Source organism: Scatophagus argus, chromosome 15, assembly GCF_020382885.2.
Source record: "Scatophagus argus isolate fScaArg1 chromosome 15, fScaArg1.pri, whole genome shotgun sequence".
Classification (NCBI taxonomy): Eukaryota; Metazoa; Chordata; class Actinopteri; family Scatophagidae; genus Scatophagus; species Scatophagus argus.
The window spans coordinates 7,102,684-7,122,166 of NC_058507.1; the positions used below are offsets into that span (position 1 = coordinate 7,102,684).

General features: G+C 41.3%; 2 protein-coding genes across 9 annotated transcripts; one reads left to right on the top strand and one right to left on the bottom strand.

The window, feature by feature from the left end:
* Positions 1 to 1,360: 1,360 nt before the first annotated feature.
* kdm1a (lysine (K)-specific demethylase 1a) lies at positions 1,361 to 14,894 on the bottom strand. Of its 4 annotated transcripts, XM_046411933.1 has the most exons (22): positions 14,764 to 14,828; positions 13,984 to 14,020; positions 13,068 to 13,361; positions 12,676 to 12,844; positions 12,323 to 12,456; positions 12,155 to 12,233; positions 11,942 to 12,034; positions 11,733 to 11,839; positions 11,364 to 11,445; positions 10,987 to 11,081; positions 9,987 to 10,004; positions 9,403 to 9,545; positions 9,189 to 9,279; positions 7,872 to 8,006; positions 6,396 to 6,469; positions 5,255 to 5,366; positions 5,030 to 5,162; positions 4,740 to 4,927; positions 3,736 to 3,850; positions 3,476 to 3,603; positions 2,791 to 2,937; positions 1,361 to 2,391 (listed from the first exon to the last, which is right to left on the bottom strand). In XM_046411933.1, exons 2-22 carry the CDS (start codon positions 14,011 to 14,013, stop codon positions 2,191 to 2,193), a joined length of 2,568 nt encoding a protein of 855 aa, XP_046267889.1. In that variant the 5' UTR covers positions 14,014 to 14,020; positions 14,764 to 14,828; the 3' UTR covers positions 1,361 to 2,190. The 4 variants fall into 4 exon arrangements, with proteins under 4 accessions (XP_046267889.1, XP_046267890.1, XP_046267887.1 ...); XM_046411934.1 differs by lacking the exon at positions 13,984 to 14,020 and having other exon boundaries at positions 14,764 to 14,894; XM_046411931.1 differs by lacking the exon at positions 14,764 to 14,828 and having other exon boundaries at positions 13,969 to 14,009.
* A 107-nt stretch (positions 14,895 to 15,001) lies between these two features.
* tmem30b (transmembrane protein 30B) lies at positions 15,002 to 19,314 on the top strand. Of its 5 annotated transcripts, none has more exons than XM_046411947.1 (8): positions 15,002 to 15,131; positions 15,701 to 15,899; positions 16,112 to 16,222; positions 16,346 to 16,453; positions 16,690 to 16,780; positions 16,881 to 17,018; positions 17,288 to 17,494; positions 18,340 to 19,314. In XM_046411947.1, the coding sequence occupies exons 2-8, from the start codon at positions 15,711 to 15,713 to the stop codon at positions 18,516 to 18,518; spliced, it is 1,023 nt and encodes a 340-aa protein (XP_046267903.1). In that variant the 5' UTR covers positions 15,002 to 15,131; positions 15,701 to 15,710; the 3' UTR covers positions 18,519 to 19,314. The 5 variants fall into 5 exon arrangements, with proteins under 5 accessions (XP_046267903.1, XP_046267901.1, XP_046267899.1 ...); XM_046411945.1 differs by lacking the exon at positions 15,002 to 15,131 and adding an exon at positions 15,138 to 15,271 and having other exon boundaries at positions 15,689 to 15,899; XM_046411943.1 differs by lacking the exon at positions 15,002 to 15,131 and adding an exon at positions 15,138 to 15,271.
* Positions 19,315 to 19,483: the final 169 nt, after the last annotated feature.

Genomic DNA, 19,483 nt, shown 5'->3' on the forward strand with positions numbered 1-19,483 from the left:
GCGAATCACAAATGTGTTCGATCTCAAGGCTACTTTCAGATTTTAATCAAAAAGGCACGATTTGAAGTTATCTCTTCGCTGTCAAAGTTCACAGTTTAGTCCCGTGAAAGAGAAGCAGGCCTTGGTTTGTCTGTGGGGTGTCATGAGTCAAAATGTTTGAGAGTCAGGGGTTAACACTGCCTCTCGCTTGTGTGGTTTAATCTGTCCCAAGTTCAGATGCGGGGAGGTGCTACCCTAACACAGCAGTGCCTGTTTGGACCCTGGTACTCCTGAGCCTCAGCGCTGATGCTTGACCTGAATTAGAGCTGTGAAGTCAACCATGGAAATGACTCAGTTGCACTCTGGGCAAAGAGGAGGAGGAGGATGAGGAGGCTTCATTGCCTACATGGCCTCATGGCCTCATCCGTGGTGATCCTGCAGTGCTTAATGCAGTTAGAAGTCACACTAGCTTGATATGTAGCTATCATGTTATGCGGGATTTTGTGTCATTTAAAATGCATGAGGGAGGCGTTTGTACCTGTGAGAGTGTACATTCCACCCCACACCTTTGAATCACATGAGATGTGCTCAGACATGCTGCTACTCATCCAAAGGATTTTTTTTTTATAACTAACTACCTGACTTTCTGTGTCTCTGCCTCTCAGTTAAGTAATCGGTTCATTCATTTATTTATTTGTAAGAACAACGCGCATTAATCAGCTTTTCTGTTAATGTGCCAGCTGGCTAATTTTCAACTGCAGTCCTTTCGAGAGACGTTATGAAACCTACGAAGTGATAAAAGTTGATGTGGGCTGGAGGCCATTATGAAAAATAACCTCACCAGTCAACAGTTGCACAGTGCTTTGAGCCTCCGGTTTACCAGAGAGGTGAAAAATACCCGAGTGCTGCAGTCCAAAACCCCAGCTCAAATTACTGTTGTTACATCCTCTTTGGTCACGATAATAATAACCGCATCTCTGGGGGGAAAACAAGGCCTGTGACGCTCGAGAGTGCATGGAAACAAGAGGGGAACTGAGCCCTGAAATACAACTTAACAGAGGAGCTCATGTTTGGCCATTTTAATACTCACCCCCCCATACCCCCAGTCAGATCCTCCACTATGTAGAGCTGCTGCCAGGGACCTTCATCTTTCCCTCACACAGGACAACAGACCCTGGGAAGCAGCCAGACCTGCAATAATGGAGGGTCACTAGTGGGTCAAAGAAGCAGCAGCTTTTATGTTTGCACATGCATGTACAAGTACAAAAACTACACACCTGCAGGTGATAGCCAGACCCGAAGCACTTTGTTCTGTGTTAATTAGGCTGCATACACAACTTCAACATTGTTTCACTGTTAAGAAAAAACACTGATTTCAAGATGTAATTTATGTCTCTTTTTTTAATAACAACTGACGATATAAAAAAAATGTGATGATGACTATAATAAAATACTTAAAACTGCAATGGCAACAAAAAACATTCACCTCTCTTTCAACATATCTGGCATTTTAGCTTTTAATACGAACTATTTTCACTATGTTCTGCAACCTAATTGACAAAGTAAAGCATACAGCTGCACTACACATGTCTTAAGACCAACCAAGAAATGTATTTTGCTGAAATATGCCGAACAATTTCAGGGGAATAAGACTGTGATACTAAGTTGCTGTCTGTCTTTTAGTATCTCGTTCCAAGTTATGTATACATTTAGTATTTAGACAGGTGCACATAAATAGATGCTGGGTTTTGCAAACATGCCTCACATGAAATATCACTGTTATCACTCTGAGTACAAAAGGTAATGCCATGGTCTTCATTTTAAGACTGGGAAATCACATATTTATAAAATCTTCAATGAGTTATTACTTAAGTATTTTACAAACTTGGGATTTATTCCTCATTCCTTAACCCAGTCTCTGTAGTAGCTTCCATCTGTTTCCATGTTTTGCTTGTACAGTCACGAACGTCCAAAAATAAAAATAAAAAAAAAAGTCTGAGGAACTGAAATGGTCCAGTTAAGGAATCTCAATTTCACATCATTCGCAAGGCCAGAAAATTAATCTTCCAAGGGTCATTATTTGAACAAAGGCAAAGATGCAAAGTTGTGTGTGGGACTTCCTAGATCCTGTCACTTACAGAAATATCAACAGTTCATGGGTAAATTTTTATTGTAAAATGCTGTGGTTGGTATGAGTCCAGAGAGGCAATTTCAGACGCTGGGGGTGGCCTGAGCCTGCTGAGGGTTGCTGGAGGCCGTGGGAGTGGCTTGTCTGGGAAGTGTGTACATGGCACCCAGGAACTGATCTGCGATGCGGCCGGCCTCGCGCAGCCCGCTGAGCAGGGCGCCGTGGACTGTGGCTGGGTAATTCCTGATCGTGTGCTCCCCAGCGAAGAAGAGACGAGGGACAGGCTGAGGGGTGGAGAAGAAAAAAAAAAAACAAACCCAAACACAGTGAGATCAATGATGGATTGTCCCAACATGGAGTCAGAATTAAAAGAAAATAGAGGATTGATGAGAGGGGAAAAAAGTATGGTAGTATACTGCCAAAACTCATCAGGCAATGCATGAATATGACTTGTTCACATCAATCAGCATGCCAACATCAAAACAGCCAAAAACACATCTGCGTTGGGAATAAACTGCTCTGCTTTGCTTTGGTTAAATATTGTGGTCAGACTGGGATGCTTTCTCTCCCTTGCTTTCTCACACACACACACAAACACACACACACACACACATATATAAACTCACATTCTCACCCAAACACAAACCCAAAGCCCAGGATTCTTCAGAGTTTTGCGTGCTTACCTGCGAGGCTCCCGGTATAGCAGGGCCGGGCGTGATGGGTTGTGCCATAAGGTCGTAGTCGTTACCCGAAGAACCTGCCGCGACGTACGAGTACGAACCTCGCGCCCAGGGGTCTGCACGCCAGCGAGTCACCACAGTTTCCTTTGGCTGCCATGACAACAAACAACAACACATACTTTTGAGGAGTTTCCATGATGATATTGGAGGGACCTGTAAACAGCTGGATGGCAAACAGTCCCTACGCTGGCCTCCATGCATATGATTTTATCCCATTTGAAACCATAAGCAAATGATTTATAATGATGGGTGGTTTGGATGTGACTCTTCTTTTGAGTGCCTTTCACATGTGTACGCTGTGTAAAATTGTGCTGGTTATAGGGGTCGATTCAGGAACGAATATGACATTCCACTTTAAGTAGTGGAAAAAAAATGAAAAAAAAACCCCAACCCACTATTGACGGAGGTTAAAACATAAAACCCAAAACTACGTCTCTGTAAACAACAAACATCATGAAGTTGTATTGGAACAAGCCTCGCCTGCTATGTCACACTATGTGGACACTGTGTCTGAGGAGAATACACAATTTGGTTAGTGGGTTGAAGTTAAAGAAGTACTCAAAGTACCTCAATGTCATGCTGAACACTGAGGTACTGAAAATATCAGCAAAGTATGAGAGTCTTGTACCTGTGGCACAGCGCTGCTTCCAAATATTCCCTTGAGAATGGCCAGGCAGCGTCCAACAATCACGTCATCACTGATGTTCTCCATGATGCCAGCGGCCTCACCGGCCATCAGAGCGAGTAAGATCGGAGCTGAAAAAAAGGAAGAGGCACAATTAGCCACAGAATTTTACGGATGTTTTGGAGAATCAAAAGGTATATATGAGCAGTAAATACGTCTGATCACTCTGCGTCAAATTATCAACCACAAAAATCTCTTGTCACCTTTGTAGAGGTTCCAGAAGAGGAAGAGTTCGCCCCGACTTGCGGTGGTGGAGCCAACATGACCAAACAGGTTGACGCTGGGATCCCAGAACACGCGATCAAAACACAATACCACCTTCAGACATGGGAGGAGCACAAAAAAATAAGAAACAGTCACACAACAATCAAAGTGCTTATTTTAATCAACTGCCTGTGAAGCACACGGCAGGCTCAGCGCATTTGCTGCCATTGCTTCAGCTGTGGATTGTGTGAATGGTAGAGCGCCCTCTGCTGGATATGCAGCAATACAGGCAGCTTGGATTGCATAATAATGCAGTATTCGTCTCTGTGCTGCAGTAGAATGAGGAGATAAACTACTCTGCTGCAGATGATGAGTGTGTGCGGGAGCTGGTGGGTCAGGAGTGATGCAGAATGAACACTCTGATCGGATTACTAACACACAAGCAAAAAACATCTTTCACTCGCACGCCACCAGGCTCTGGCTGCCTCTCCCCTCCCAGATTTAGCAAACACACTGCCACTGCCCATGCCACCCTTTCTATCCCACTCACCATCCTGCATCCAAGCCCAGACGTAAAACAGGATAAAACAATTACGTCCCAGGCACTGTGAAGGAAGGCGGGGACAGGTCTATTCATGCAGGATGCTGCTGACTTGGACAATGTATATGAACTTGCAAAGAAATCATTGTCTGTTTTTTGGCCCTCTAACACTGAGGGATGTGTTACTAGCATAGGGACACTGCAGCTTTAACAGTAGCAGGAGGTCTCCCCGAGGACCCAAATCCTCAGTCCTGCCAGAAAAACACACTACATGATTTAAGATCAGACTTTGTTGACTCGTTTATATACTGGACAGTTGGCACTGGTCTGCACAAAATGTGACAAATCATACTTGCCACGCGTTATCCTGCAGAGGGATTAATCAGTGTAAGAATCTGTGGTTTGGTGAACTCGTTAAGGGCAGAAGGAAAGAAGCATCACATGTTCGTCTAGAAGTACAACCTTGTTGAGGTTGCCAAAGCCCATCCTCTGTATAGCAGACGTCTTCCACTCAGGCAGCGGGGGAACAAACTGTACAGCAGGGGGCTGCTGTTTCAGCACACCCAGAGGCAGGGTGCATAGCACAGCATCACACTTGTATATGAAGGTCTGGGTGGTGGAGCGAGTGTTGACTGCTATCACCTCACAGCCTGGAGAACAAACAGATGACACACCTTTAACATCCATGTCAACATAAAATTATGAAATTCATAGCAGAAACCGTGACCTCACACACGAGCCTGTGAACGTACCAGACGCTGTGTATCGAACCTGCCGCACTGCCGTGTTTAGTTTGATGTCCAAGCCCTCGGCCAGAGCCACGGGAACACAAGAGTAACCGTTTCTTACTGTCAAGTGGCTGCCGGTGAACTCAAAGTCATCGTCCTGTAAAAAAAAAAAAGAACAGCTTGTCTTGATGCAAGACCATTGTGAGGACTACACAGTTATGACATCTCAAACTGAGTACATGTGTGTACCTGATCCCAGTGCTTGAGAGAAAGGGTGGAGAGGGGTGTAGCATTGGCAAACTCCAAGTTGGCAAAGTGCCAGTCAAGGATCTGCCGATCCCTGGATGACAGGTAAACATCGCTGTGGGAAAAGAAGGGAAGCAAAAGGGACATGCAGATGTTTACTGACAGCTACTTAGAAATTAGAGAGACAGGTTTCCTCACGCACAAGCTGAACAAACTGAACTCAAAATGGTGCTGAAGTAATAATGCGTATCTGAACACATAACATTAACTGCCACAGTACTACACAGGGAAAGCATTGTGGATAAGCCTGCAGGGCTCCAACTCATTATTTTTCTAACCATTAAGGGCTGACTCACATGAAGGACGTACTTGGGCCTGATTGCTCTTGATTAGAAAAAGTAATAAAAAGGGCTTCTGGAGATCTGCGTTAATTGTTACATCACAGGCTAACGTACTGATCCGAACCAGAGCAACAAGCTGCTGCCTCTGTTCCTGGCTGGATTCACCAAAGTCCTACACGACCAACTTGAATCGGGGCTATATCGTAGAAACTTGTGAATAAAATGCTTAAAGTGTATGCAATTGGTTTTAAATTGTATTTACTGAAATGTCATCATCATCCATCCCAAGTGGCAGTAACTAAAATCAACCAATTCAGACTGTACTTGCTGGGAGCTCAGAAATGTAAAACAGCACTGAAATATTCAGCAAGATTTATGTAAACATGTTTTATTTTACTTATTTTATACAAACACAAGAACTGCGCTGCTTCTCCACTGTCAGGGCTGCACTGATATTGATTATACTGAACCATTGCACACCCTGGGATGTTTTTGCCTTTGGTTCTTAAATAGACTTTTACTGATGGGAAAGAAATGACTTTGGCTTGGAAGAACATCCATTCACCAAATAGAAACAAAACGTTAAGAGATGTGGGCTTGGGCATTTCTGAAGACAAAATGGAGCTGGAAACCTGACAAATATACAGAACACCAATACTGTAAGACTATATATCACATGCATGCATCATAACCTCATCCCTCTCAACTGGCTAACAAAGATGGAGATGTTAAAATAGCATGAAAATAAATAAAAAGAGAAGCAGTTGGGGAGATTATGCTGAGACTTCATAAAGATCGGTTACCTGGGTGGATTGGCCTCCAGCTCTTGCAGCTTCTCTTCCAGCTTGACCTGCATCTCCACCAACTCATCATACTCCTACACAGGGACAAGGTAGGCAGCAAAGAGACAGATATGAAAGCAGATATTGGAAAACACTGCTATAATACCATGTATCGTATTCGCAAGATTACAACAGAATAATTTTTGTTACAATACTACTAATGTGCCGATATTTTATCACCTAAAACTATTACAGATGGTGTCAGACTTTAGGAACCGGTGGTGTCTTGAATAGGTGAGCGTGTGTTCTGGGCATGTGTGTGTGTTCAAGGTACACACCCAGAGGGTTTCAGGTCATGTAGAAAGGACAAGGAGTCTTAACAGAAAGGGCTGACTCAACCTGTTCATCAGTTCACCACAACAGAAACAACTATGGCAGCCGTGCAGAGTCTGGTAATACCAGCTATCATGCCAGGCCCCAGGACACAAGTACACTGAGTTAAGCGTCCTAATGACGCCTCCAAGCTAAAATGGAAAGAATACTGGAAAATATCTTGACACAGCCATTCCCTCAGTGGCCTTAGAATCTTGTTTTATGGAGTAGTCATGCAAGTCACAATCACACACACACACACACATATAAATGCTCATTCTGTCTTGCTGAAACTGTGTGAGTACACATCCGCAGACATAAAGACAGTCAGACCGTGAGTCAAGACCTTGAAGTGGTTTCTTAGACAGCGGATGGGCAGCAGACAAATCCAGTTCAGACACCAGCTGTGTTTAAACCAACTAAAACCTCCTTCTAAAATACACACATAGCAGCAGTGGAGGTGATTTATCTGAACCAAAAATAAAACAGCAGCACTAACTCTAATAATACATCCCACCGAGGCATTAAACCACTTAAACACAGGCCTGTCTGGTTTACTTGGACAGCACAGCATTAACATTCTGTGAGGCATCCACCCCGACCTCCTAGTCCATAAAATATCCATCTTACATGCTAGTACTACGCTTACTTATGACTTGAGCTTTGCTTGTTGTCATCCTTCAGGAAAAAAAAAAAAGAACAAAGTTTCTGTCCCCCAAATTGTCCTAGTTGGCCTTCTGACCTGCAGGCACACCAAATAGTCAACCCAGGAAATCTAATATTGCATCAAAGTAGCTCACGTTACAGCCATTGAAAACACAGACACTATGTAATACCCACACCACCACAAACACAGTTGGAAATAGTTAGCTTTTAAACTCAACTGCTTTGATTTAAGTGTTTTAGGTCTTGCAGCTTGATTTCTGCCCGGACCAAGAGATCTGAGGAAATAATCAAAGTGTCACATAAGAATCCCTTCTGGATAACTACCAGTCTAGATAACTGCCTGCAGCCTGCAAATATCTGTAAGAAGTGTCGAGAGATGTAAGAGTTCTATTGTAAACTTTCTTATTCAGTTTTGGCGATGATAGTACGTTCTTTGTGTGCAGCAGTGTTTGAGCTCACCTTGCAGAGTGCAGTGAGGTCGCGGTGTTTGCTCTTCACCAGGAACTCAGCTGTGATATCTCTGGGTGGTTTGACTTCACTGGCCTCTTTATACTGCTGATGGAGCTCCTTAACCCGTTCCTTAGTGGTCACCATCTACAAAGGTGCAAAAACAAAAAGGAAGGAAGAGGAAGGAAGTTGTGAGATGATGGCGAGCGGCAGGGGAAAAAAAAACCACAACAGGAAGCAATTTGTAAAGAAGATGAAATGTGAATACTGAACAAAGCGTTCAACGTGATCACTAAATAACAGTTCTCTTTATGCAACCTTCATTATTGGCTTCTGATGAGCAAACGGGGTTTTAGTGCTTTGCTTACAAGTGTATTTCTGCCTTCCCCCTGTGAATGTTTCTGCATATTAGCCTATCATCGAAACCAGTTGTGTTTCTCTTTTTTTTTCCTGCTTTTTGCACCATAATGGAACTTCCAGACTGCCATCTGCTCTGTCAGCAATTCACCAGCTGTGCACTCCATCCATTAGCTCTCTTGGCAAACAAAACTGACAAGCCACTTGACAGATGTTTGCCAACTTTGAAGAAGACTCATTACCGGAATTAAATGTTGACTAATTTCCGGTCCTTTCTTTGTCCTACCAACATGGAAAAAATTATCTTTTTTAGAACATGACTGATATATCACTCTGCCAATATTGGCTGATCACAGATACAGCAGAGATATATCAGTGTCAGCACATGTGTTATCCAATAGAGAAGCTGCTTTCTGCAGAGGAAAATGCAGAAAAAGATACTTGAGGTAATTATAATTATTAAATTCCCATTGTTTACTGTTTCCTGTTTCTGTATGCCATTGTCATTTGGACAGTGAAGGCTATTCTTAAACTGTAAAATATCCCGAGGGGGTTTATTATTTTAAGGGTTGTTCTCTTTTACTTGGCATGCAAGTTCAAGGTAAAGTGTGTACATATTTAGTGACATCTAGCAGTGTGGTCAGCCACTGAAAACATAAAAGGGCCTCCCTGGAGTCAGTGTTTGGTTTGTCCGTTCTGGGCCACTGTAGAAACATGTCGGTGCTACATGGAAGAAGATGTGCTCGCTCTGAAGATATGAAAGGCTCTTTCTCAAATAATGAAAACACAAACACATTCTTACTTTCAGGTGATAATTCACTAATGGAAAGATAATTCTAAATATTATATACCCTTTCTGCCTACACACTGGATCTCTAAGTCTTGTGATGCTGCTGTCTGGAACCCTCAAGCTCATGGTATTATGAAATCTTTTTGGGACTACTATCACCCTCCGAAACAACTTGTGCTCACCTTGTTGAGAAGATCCCTGAGATCTTCCTGAGTCTTTACAATCTTCTTCCAGTGTTCTATCTGCTCGTCTTTTACGTGCTTCTCCTGCAGCCTGCACACACACATAGACACGAGATTATGAACTGAATACACCTCTTCTTCAGTTATGGACACATCTGCCACCATCTCCTGTGTGTGAACTCATGTTGTGTGTGTCTGCGTGCACCGTACTCACTGTATGACCACCTCTAGGGCCTGTCCCAGAGAGACAGGTTTGTTGTTGAGGAAATTAAAGTCCAGCTGGTGGCTGAGGTAGGAGGTGGCTTCCAGCAATCTGTTGAACTCTTGCTCCACCATCTCATCTTTTTCTTTGGGCACCTACACACACACACACACACACACACACACCATGATGATAACAGCAGGGATGGAATTTATGGAAGCATATACTAAAAAGGTCAACAGGAGGAAATGCAGAATTAACTAAAGCCAATGGCACAAATAGTTGCATAACGGGTACAATTTATATTCTATATATCACTGCTATCACCTATTTATTGTAACATATAGACGACTATCTAAACAGAATGTACATTTTAGCAATAGAAGAAACTCCTCTCATTTTGTAATTCTTTCTCTAGAAGAGGAAGGTTTAACATAAGTAACTCAATTGTTTCTCCCTTTATCTCCTACATGGATGACAAATGGGGAGTTACACAATCGGGAAGAGAAATGGAATGGATGGAAATGAAATGTTGACTTTTAAAAGGGATTCTAAATTGGGTAAGGAATGTTTGAAAGAAATAAATCAATACATACACTTGTGCATCGTTCACCCTTTAGAAGTTCACCGAAAGATGAACGCAGAGGAGGTTGAGAAGACAAGAGAGGAAGACAAAGAGAGAAAGAAAGAGAGGGGAGAGAACATATTAAGTAAACAAAACTTTAACTTCAAACAGCTTTGCACAAGAGTAAAACATGTATATTTAATTTGCTTTTTCCTGCAGAAGAGGAAACCAGTTACACATGATGTGGATGCTTCAAGAGCCCTGCTGGCTGGTCTCTACTTCAGTGGAAGTGCCCTGAGCATGAACCTAAACATCCTACTACTTTTGCTCCCACTTGATGGACAGAAGAAAAATGAGAGGGAAAAAAACACTGTTTACTCCAATGTAATTACATCAGGCTTTTTTTGGTCTGCTCTGTTCTAAAAAGAACTGGGAGCTGTTGTTGATGACACACAAGTTTAAGCAGTTAAATGAATCCACCGTTAATTGTGTTTTTTTGTGGCTCATGGAAAGCCAGATCCCTGCCTCAGGACAACAACGGGCTTGGAGAACAGCTATAAACCCAGACACAGAGCACTTCCACGCCAACAGGAAACTTGTGCATCCATAAACATCTTCTTTTAAAAGAAGTAAACAACACGAAGTCCTGGTTTCAAAGACTGAATTTGGACACATATAGAGTATATTAGTGGATACAGGAATGCAGCTGTTGCTCCACTGCTCTAATGGAAGGTTATTCTTGAGGTTAGCTGTGAACTCGACCTAATGCACAGCTAAACGTTTCAGTATAACTGAAGCGGGCAGATAATGTTGCATCATTAGCCTCTTGCCTTCTATCACTTATTTGGCTTTATGAGAACACCTGGGATTGTTGCAACCAATAAACAGAAAAATAAGCCTTTTTACAACTATAGTGGATATTATATAACATATATTGTTTGATATGAGCATACCCTGAGGAGCTGGGCTATGGCAGGACAGTGGAAAAGAAGCAACTCAATTGACTGATTAAGACATTCGATTATACTCACAGCCTGGCCATTGGCTTCATAGAGCGGACACTTCTGTTTGATCTTGGCCAGCTCCATGTTAACTTGCTTACTGATCACTGCCATCGGATTCCCACCTGAAAAAAGACACACACACACTGTTGATGACACAGCATAAACAAGGACAATAACACCCTCTACAGGTACATTTTAGGAACTCTTTGAGGAGAAATCTGCAGTCTGCCTTAGTCAAAAGCCTCCATATGCTACTGAAATCAGTTGATGCAGTGTTAGTGTGGAATGAAAAAGTAAACTCTTGCACCTCAACAGCACATAACACGAAAGGTTTATAGGCTGCTTTGTCTGAATGGTGAATCGGACTTCAGTATTCAAATAAAAATAATGGATATGGATCTTACCCAGCCCTGTCACCACCATGGCTCCTAGATCTGCAACATAGTTTCCCTTCCTAAATGTGGCCACCCTGCCTCCTACACGGTCCTGCACAAAAGAATTATGAAAGCATATGTTGCTGTAAACTTACAAAAAATGACAGAAATCACTGATAACCACTCAACTGGTTATCATCTAAACCCTTAGAAAACATATTGCATGTATACCATATAGTGTGTAAAGGGATTCAAGAATTTTGCAATGTCATTAATCATAAAAATATGTTAAATGTTTCTGTAGTTACTAAAATTAACTATACAAATAGCTGAAGAACATGTGGCAAATTAAAAAATACCTCAAACAACAGATTAATAGAAACTCTGTTGGTGACCTACCCTTGCCTCTAGTACTGTAACATCCATCCCAAAGCTCTGCAACTGTCTGGCTGCAGCCAGGCCAGACACACCTCCACCAATAACTATCACCTTACCGGTTTTCTTAGCTGCAACAACAAGCAGGCAGTTCATTAATTGGGTATCATTACACCACTATTTGGCCAATGGCTATTGCTATTTTAGCAGTGCAATTAAGAAAGTGAACTCACTGGGTAAAGGCTTGACCCTCTTGTAAATACCAAAGTTAATGAGACCATGCCTTTCTAAGTAGCTGTGTATTCTGTGGACCAGCACAGCATCACCTAAAAAGAGAACAAAAGCACAAAAAAACCTCAACATCTGAAAGACTAAAGTCTTTTGGGAAAAGAAGAAAGAGATTCAAATGTAGAAAAATAAAAATATTGTTGAATTTAATGTCTCACTGTTGTATGGAGCTTCAAGTTGCTGTGCTGTGGCCTCAAACGTCAACTGGATCTTTGGGTTGTCCAGCCACAGTTGGAGCTGTAGGAGGTCGATTCATGAGTCAAAATACAGAAATACTTATATTTAAAACAACAATCCCCATGTAATTTCTTAACAGTGACACTTACCGTACGGTTACGGATGTAGAGGAAGACCTTCTGAGTCTGCTGGGGACCGCTGATGATGTCAGGGAAGCAGGCAGCCTCCTGGGATGTCATACGGTCATGAGGAAGACGGCTCTGGAAAGCTGCTCCTTCCACACCTACAAATAAACACACATATCTCTATTCTCTTAACAGCACTGAGTGTCACTTGGATCAGTTTACAGAAAGCAATGAGCTCTGAAATGAAATCAAACACAGGATAAATCATCAGTCTAACCAAAGCTTTTAATTACACTAAGTAATGTAAGTTTATTTACTGCACAAAACGTCAGTTTCACTCAACTGCTTTGATATGATACATCAAGTTTCAGACTCACCAGATGGTTCCTCTGGTTCACTGTCATTTTCTTCCTCTACTGGTGGAGCTGGTGGGGGGATGACCTGCTTTCTTTCTTTCTCTGCCTTGGCATTCCGCTCCTCCTCAGAGTAATACTCGTCCTCAGAAAGATTGGCCAGGCTCTCGTCCATCTCGCGGTACTCCACCTGCAACAGTAGGCACAATAAAAGCATCATTAAAACCAGCATTGCAACCTCAGATTTGTCTGTGTGCTGGAATTTCATTGATATACAAATACTGCACCTTATGTTGCTTGACCTAAATGATGACATATGTAAAAATTTACTTCAGTTCAACTTGCTCTCATCACTTTATGCAGCATCCTCTCCTCCCTGAACAAACAGGGAGGGAACAGAACCCTAAAATGTTTACTTTTGCTCGCTTGCGACGACTCGTTCTGCGAACTTCTGCTGAGTCTTGGTCCATCCCCCCGGGGCCTGCTTGGTGGGGTAAAGGGGCTCCTCCAGGCTCCCCACTGGGAGACGACCTCTCCTTCTTCTTTGCCTCCATTGGGCCTGCAGCTGAAGCTGACGGACCAGTCTGGGCATCAGAAACTGGAGCCCTGTCACCTCCTGCTGCTCCCGCAGAAGATGAGGAGGAAGAGGAAGAGGAGCCAGCATCTGACTTCTTGCTAGAAAGCATTATTGATGATGTTGGAGGCCTCTCCTAAACAAAGGGAGAACAGAACCTAGATTAAACCCATCAACAGCACCAAGTTACAATATTTTAAGTGAAATGAATGAAATTTGGTGTTATGTTTAAAATAGTGTAATCAGTGAAAAAAAAATATTACAAAATATTCCTGAAAGAAATTATGAGAATGATGAAATGTGGGTGTGTGTGTGTAATAAAACAAAATTAAAAAACAAAACAACAAAAAAAAAAAAAACAAGTTTGTGCACTTCGTTATGGCACTGCCCTCCCCAATTAGAATATTACACAAATTTCTTAGAAAACAATGGCCTATAAAAGTTAAAATATAAAACCTACAAGTTCATGCTAAATGACGATTCCTCTCACTTACTGGTGTTTTTTTGAAAAAAATTAAATAAAATTAAACCCTATTTAAAACAATTGCCTCAAACTGCTATGACACTTTGCTGTTGGGGGCAGTAAATGTACCTGCAACAGGCCACCCACCATCAAATACTGTCAGGCTTTGGGAGATGGTTCACTCAGAAATATCACAACTGCATCATTAAGTGATTTCACTAACGCTAACTGTGCATGAATGTCATGACTTATGAAATGAGGGCTCCATGATTACAGTAACCTTGTCTTGTTTTACCCATTTCTCCGTGCACCTGGTAATATCCATTCAAACACTAAGAAATGAAGACAGAACCAGAAATATGGTTACGAACACGACCAACTGAACAAAGATGTGGGCCTTTCACATTACATCTACTGAGATCTATTTAAACATTTTTGTAAACCTATTAGCAAGTATATTATGGGACTATCAGGAAATAGCCAAATTAACTAGACTGAGTCAGGATACCTATTTCAAAAAACATGAAAAGGCAGAACTTGTGCCGGTATGAACTCTGGTGTTTGATCAATTAAGTTGAAGGGCTCAAAAGTCTTTGTTGTGCTGAGTATAGATCCTTGATTGCTGCCCTGACCAAATGTGCCACTGTTAGCTAGCAAGTTCTCCGCAAAGCTAGCATCAGACGGTTAAGGCATTAGCTATCGTTAGCTAAAGATAGCTTCGTTCCAGAAAACGACTTGGATATAGCACATATAATGATAACCGTTATTGTCCTTTAATATCACTCCAACACATCCTGCACTACAGACACAGATCTGAATCGAGTGCATTTTAATTTCCTTTGGAATGTATCTTACAAGATCATGCTACGTTAGCTAACGCCGCTAACAATGAGCACTGGTTAGCATTAAACAGTGGCAGAGCAGCAGGTGCGATCTAGTGAAAAAGAGCCGGCTTCATTTGCAGAGGGATCTGTATTAATAAAGTTGGAGTAAAAAATGGGTAAACGTCCCTAAACCAGGAAACGTTGTTTAAGGAGATAAAGATAAGCATTAAATATTGAAAATATTTTATTACCTCTCAATCCTCCGAAAATGTCAACACAAAGACGGCACAGTAATAGGGCTCCTTTCAATGAACTCTTTCGTGATTGGTTAATCGAAAATGTTATCCAATACCACTCCGCAAAATGATTGGTCAAAATAACTGTCAATCCAAAAAGAAGGCGGAGATTCATCCAACCAAACCACTCTTTCTTTAATGTTTGGACTTATGGTTACTGATTGGTATTTAGGTTTAAAAAGTTTTAAAACTGCCTTTAAGTTGAATTTGTTGTTTGTTGCTGGTCGGGATTCAGCATGCCAGTCCCGTTGTATCGTCACTATACCGTTAGTGGAGAAACAACAAAACTGATCCCAGTTCTGCGAGCAAACTGACGTCAGCAGGTAAGGAGGACAAGATGGGCTTGGCCAGACAGGTAGCGGTGGACAGGTAAAGGTTAGCATTTCCGTCGTGCTTACAACTCAGGGGAAGCATATCGATGATTTGTTGACACCTTTGTTCCTCCATTTTGAGCAGATTGTGCGTAAGTAACATCTAAATAACAGGTTTAAATGTGTAATCTTTATTTTAGTGCCTCATTTGAACCACTTCTCTTTACGAGAAAGTTTTTAAACAAGCGAAAAGTCAGTCTTCTTGCCTGTTTTTTTGCCTGTCGGCTAATCAGGGTGTAGCTGGTAATTAAGTTTCAAGATTTTTGTATGCGATATGTAGTCTTTTTAGGGGGTTGGTGGGCTATACCGTAAATAATTTGACTTTTGCTAATTTCTGCAAAATCCCACAGTGACTCAAAATGAGTTAACTCTTCAAGTGACATAAATACGGAAGTCTTTACCGTCATAAAGGTTCATTAAGCTTGTTCTTATAGGGAGTGTTTTACGTTTTCTATACTCTTATATAATGCACTTGAAGTAGTACATCTAATAGCAGAGCTGATCAACAGTCTTTCCAACAGAATCGAGATAATGGTGAAACAGGAGCATGAGTGTGGCAACCGGCCTGACAACACTGCCTTCACTCAGCAGAGGCTTCCGGCATGGCAGCCTATGCTCTCGGCAGGCATTGTGATCCCAGGGTTTGTCCTCATCGGGTTGGCCTTCATTGGCATTGGCGTTGCCCTCTTTGTCACAACGCAGAACATCCAAGTGTTGGAGGTATGAATGTGAGCACAGAAAACACAAATCAACAAGGTGTCATGCTTGGAGTTCAGGGTCTAGCATTAAGGTCCATTACCATACTCTGTTGTTTGCTCTTGTAAGCGATATCATACTCCTGAGCTGAAAGAGGTGTAGTGTCAGTAACACTTGATGGAGACAGTTGTAGCCATCAATACTTAATAGTCACCTTCTTGGTCTTTCCTCCACAGTTAGACTACACGGGGGTTGCAAACAATACGCCATGCTTCGTGTGTTCTTCCAACCCAAATGTCAAGAATTGTGTGTGCATGCTGGACTTCTCCATTAACACACTATTTAAGGTTGTATTGGAGCTTTGCACAAATGCATTCACATGCACATATGAACGTTACATTTTAATTAAGTTGAAATGTACTCCTGCCTCTGACCCTCTGTTATGTATATGTGATTCTTTACTTTCACAGGGGCCTGTGTTCTTTTATTATGGTTTGACGAACTACTTCCAGAACTACAGAAAGTATGGTGTTTCCAAAGATGCTAACCAGCTGTCTGGCAACCTGGATTACTTTACAGTGAGTTAACAAGATAGGACATTGAAAAAACTAATCACCCAATCACCCATTTACCAGTTCAATTATTGTGGTCTTGTAAATAACCAATATACTAAGCTGTCTCCCTGCAGTTCATATTTTTATCTGTGTACGTTTTTGTAAAAATGTACAGCACTTAAAGCTGCATCGGTGGTACCTCAGGCCATTACCCATTGGTAATACAAAGAATTTACTTTCCTTCTCTGTTTCTCTCGAAGAGCCCCAGCGACACCTGTTCTCCCTATCGGTATGACAGCAGCAATAAGCCAATTGTACCCTGTGGATCAATAGCAAACAGCATGTTCAATGGTATGTTAAAATGCTGTGATGCATTAGAGGTGAAGTTTATTTGCTGTGTTAAAAGTTATTTGTGTGTCAATGCTGTGTTAATTCTTGTTTGTTATTTAAGACACCTTCAAGCTGTATCAGATTGTCAGTGGGACAAAGAAGCAGGTGCCCTTGGATGGGAAAGGAATTGCATGGTGGACAGACTACAATGTCAAATACAGAAACCCTTCTGTCGTACCTCTGAAGAACGCGTTCAACGGTAGTAACTTAAGTCAAAGTTACTGTGACTTTCTGTCTGTTCTGTTTAAATAGTGCAGATTTGGTGTGTATAATTAGGGGTCCCCAATCTGCTTAAAACTAATCAGGTGGTCACAAGGGATTTGCAAAATGGTAAAGGAATTGTGTTTAAGGGAGTTTGTGTATTTTGGTTGAAAGCAAGTTGGCTTTCAGTGAAATCACATTTCAGAAAACATATGGCTAACATAATGTCTGGAAATCATGAGAGCTAATTAAAATTTTGACTTCCAGGTACCGTGAAACCTATATTTTGGCCCAGGCCTGCTTACGAGTTGGACCCCACAGACCCTGCCAACAATGGCTTCATCAATCAGGATTTCTTGGTGTGGATGAGGAGGGCAGCCCTGCCAGATTTCAGGAAGCTGTATCGCCGAATCACAGAGGGTGATTATGCGCAGGGTCTACCAGCCGGAAACTACTCCCTGGAAATTGCCTACAGTATCCTTAAACATATTACACCTTCTGGGATGATTTTAAAGATGGTTCCTTGGCGTCAAGGCGAATTATTTGTTTGTTGAGCACGGGTCTTGTGGGGGGTGCTTTAAACAAGTTAGTGTAATTAAAGGAGTTTTTTCCCATATACATTAGAAGGTTTGTGAAGCTTCAAATTCACCTTAAGGGTCATTGAATCGGCTACGTGTTAGGAGTTATTTTACAACAACAGCAGCAGCTTAGTCTAACTTGTTTTACAGGCTGGGTGTGGTTCTGTTTTTACCTGGGCAGAGTGAACACAATGACAAGAAGTTCCTTGAGATGAGGAAAGAAAGAAACAAGCAAATTTTCCGACATAAGTAAATGATCTAGGCAAATAGTTGTTTGTGAAGGTCTATGTAAGTAGCTCAGACATTTTTCACCACTCTCTTTCATAGTTTTAAGTAAACTATGAGTAAATAGTTTGCTGTTATAATACTTATATATGCTTATTATTTTTACTTACCATTTTCAGTGCCGACCAGACAGTTTTAGCTGTTTGGATGTATTTTTCTTCTGTTGTTTCAGGCAGTCAATAATGTGTATTATTTTCTGTAAATACACAGATTACTGACTTGTGTCTCAGTTGTCCAGTCCATCCAATCCACAGTGGATATCAAGTGTACATTTTTGTCAGTGTTACGTTTCAAGTTTAAAATAAGATTGCTTTGCACTTCAGAGTCAGAATCAAGTTTTGTGTTTACACATACAAGGAATTTGTCTTGTTTTATATCTTAATGCAGTTTTGTGTATTGAACTGTATTTTGTGTATTTCCATTTTTGCTGTATATCCTTAACATGTTGTCCCCCAGACTATCCTGTTAAGAGCTTTGATGGGAGAAAGAAGGTGGTGTTCAGCAATGTGTCATGGATGGGTGGCAAAAATGAGTTCCTGGGCATTGCCTATCTTGTGATTGGTTCATTGTGTATCGTCATGTCCGTAGTCATGCTCATTGTCTACGCTAAATTCAAGTTTCCCGACGAAGAGTGAGTTCCTGGTCGTGGACTGTGGTTCATTCTGGGATTTATCTACCCCATCAACAATTCTCCTTGTTTTTGTTGTTATTATTTTATTTTTCCTTTTTCTGAAATGGGATGATGAAAGCACAGTGAAGTGCTAACATAAATTTGAGGATACAACTCGATATGAACTGAAATTACATGTTACATGAAGACTTCCCTTAAGGTGCAGAAGAAGCTTGGTGTCATTTTGTGAGGCATGACTGGACACCAGATTTGTGGGCCCCATTGGAACATTTCCAACATGGATGCATGTGCAGAAACACTTCAGTGTCAGTTATCATTCATTGCTCATGGAATAACTTTAATAGGTGTCTCTTGTTGGTATGACAAATTTGAGAGCTCATTAGGGAAGTGTCATAATAATAATGTATGTTATTTTGTTGTAAATTTAGCTATACTTTCTTGATAAAGCCTTCACTATGACTCTTAGGGATTGAATGTGAAGGTAGAATTGATGTGTACTGTGTTATACAATACTTGGATATAGCAAGGTGTTTGTTATTTCTTAAATTGATACTTTTAATTTAACATTAGCTTCCACCTCTTCCACCTTTTAAAGCCATAAACGATTTGAAAAGCCATTTGTTACTGGACAAAAAGTTACTTGATGTGTGTAAAATTTATAAGTCAGCTTTGAAATAATGTTGTAAAGTGTGGGAATATATTGCTCTTCAAACTCAGGGAACAGGTGTGCAGATTGTTGTCTTCTTTGTGCTTGAGATTTTACATCATGTTTATTTATTTAATAAAACATCAAAACCATAGCTTCACATTCCTCTCTGTCTTGTTTGGACGTTTCTATTGTACGGAAAACAGTGCCATGTTGTTTACATCACATTTAACAGCTTCCATCTTATGACTTCACATGTCTCAAATTTCAGTTTTTCAGATCCTGAGTTCCAATTATCTAGATCTGGCTACAAGTACCCTTGT

Excerpts from the sequence above, each read along its gene's own strand:
- tmem30b (XM_046411947.1), top strand. The coding sequence starts at position 15,711 with ATGGTGAAACAGGAGCATGAGTGTGGCAACCGGCCTGACAACACTGCC. Across the intron at positions 16,454-16,689 it reads GCAACCTGGATTACTTTACA|AGCCCCAGCGACACCTGTTC; the intron begins GTGAGTTAACAA and ends TTTCTCTCGAAG. Across the intron at positions 17,019-17,287 it reads TCTGAAGAACGCGTTCAACG|GTACCGTGAAACCTATATTT; the intron begins GTAGTAACTTAA and ends TTTGACTTCCAG.
- kdm1a (XM_046411933.1), bottom strand. The coding sequence starts at position 14,013 with ATGGATATTACCAGGTGCACGGAGAAATGG. Across the intron at positions 9,280-9,402 it reads GCCCTAGAGGTGGTCATACA|GCTGCAGGAGAAGCACGTAA; the intron begins GTGAGTACGGTG and ends GTGTGTGTGCAG. Across the intron at positions 5,163-5,254 it reads CTCTCAAGCACTGGGATCAG|GACGATGACTTTGAGTTCAC; the intron begins GTACACACATGT and ends TTTTTTTTACAG.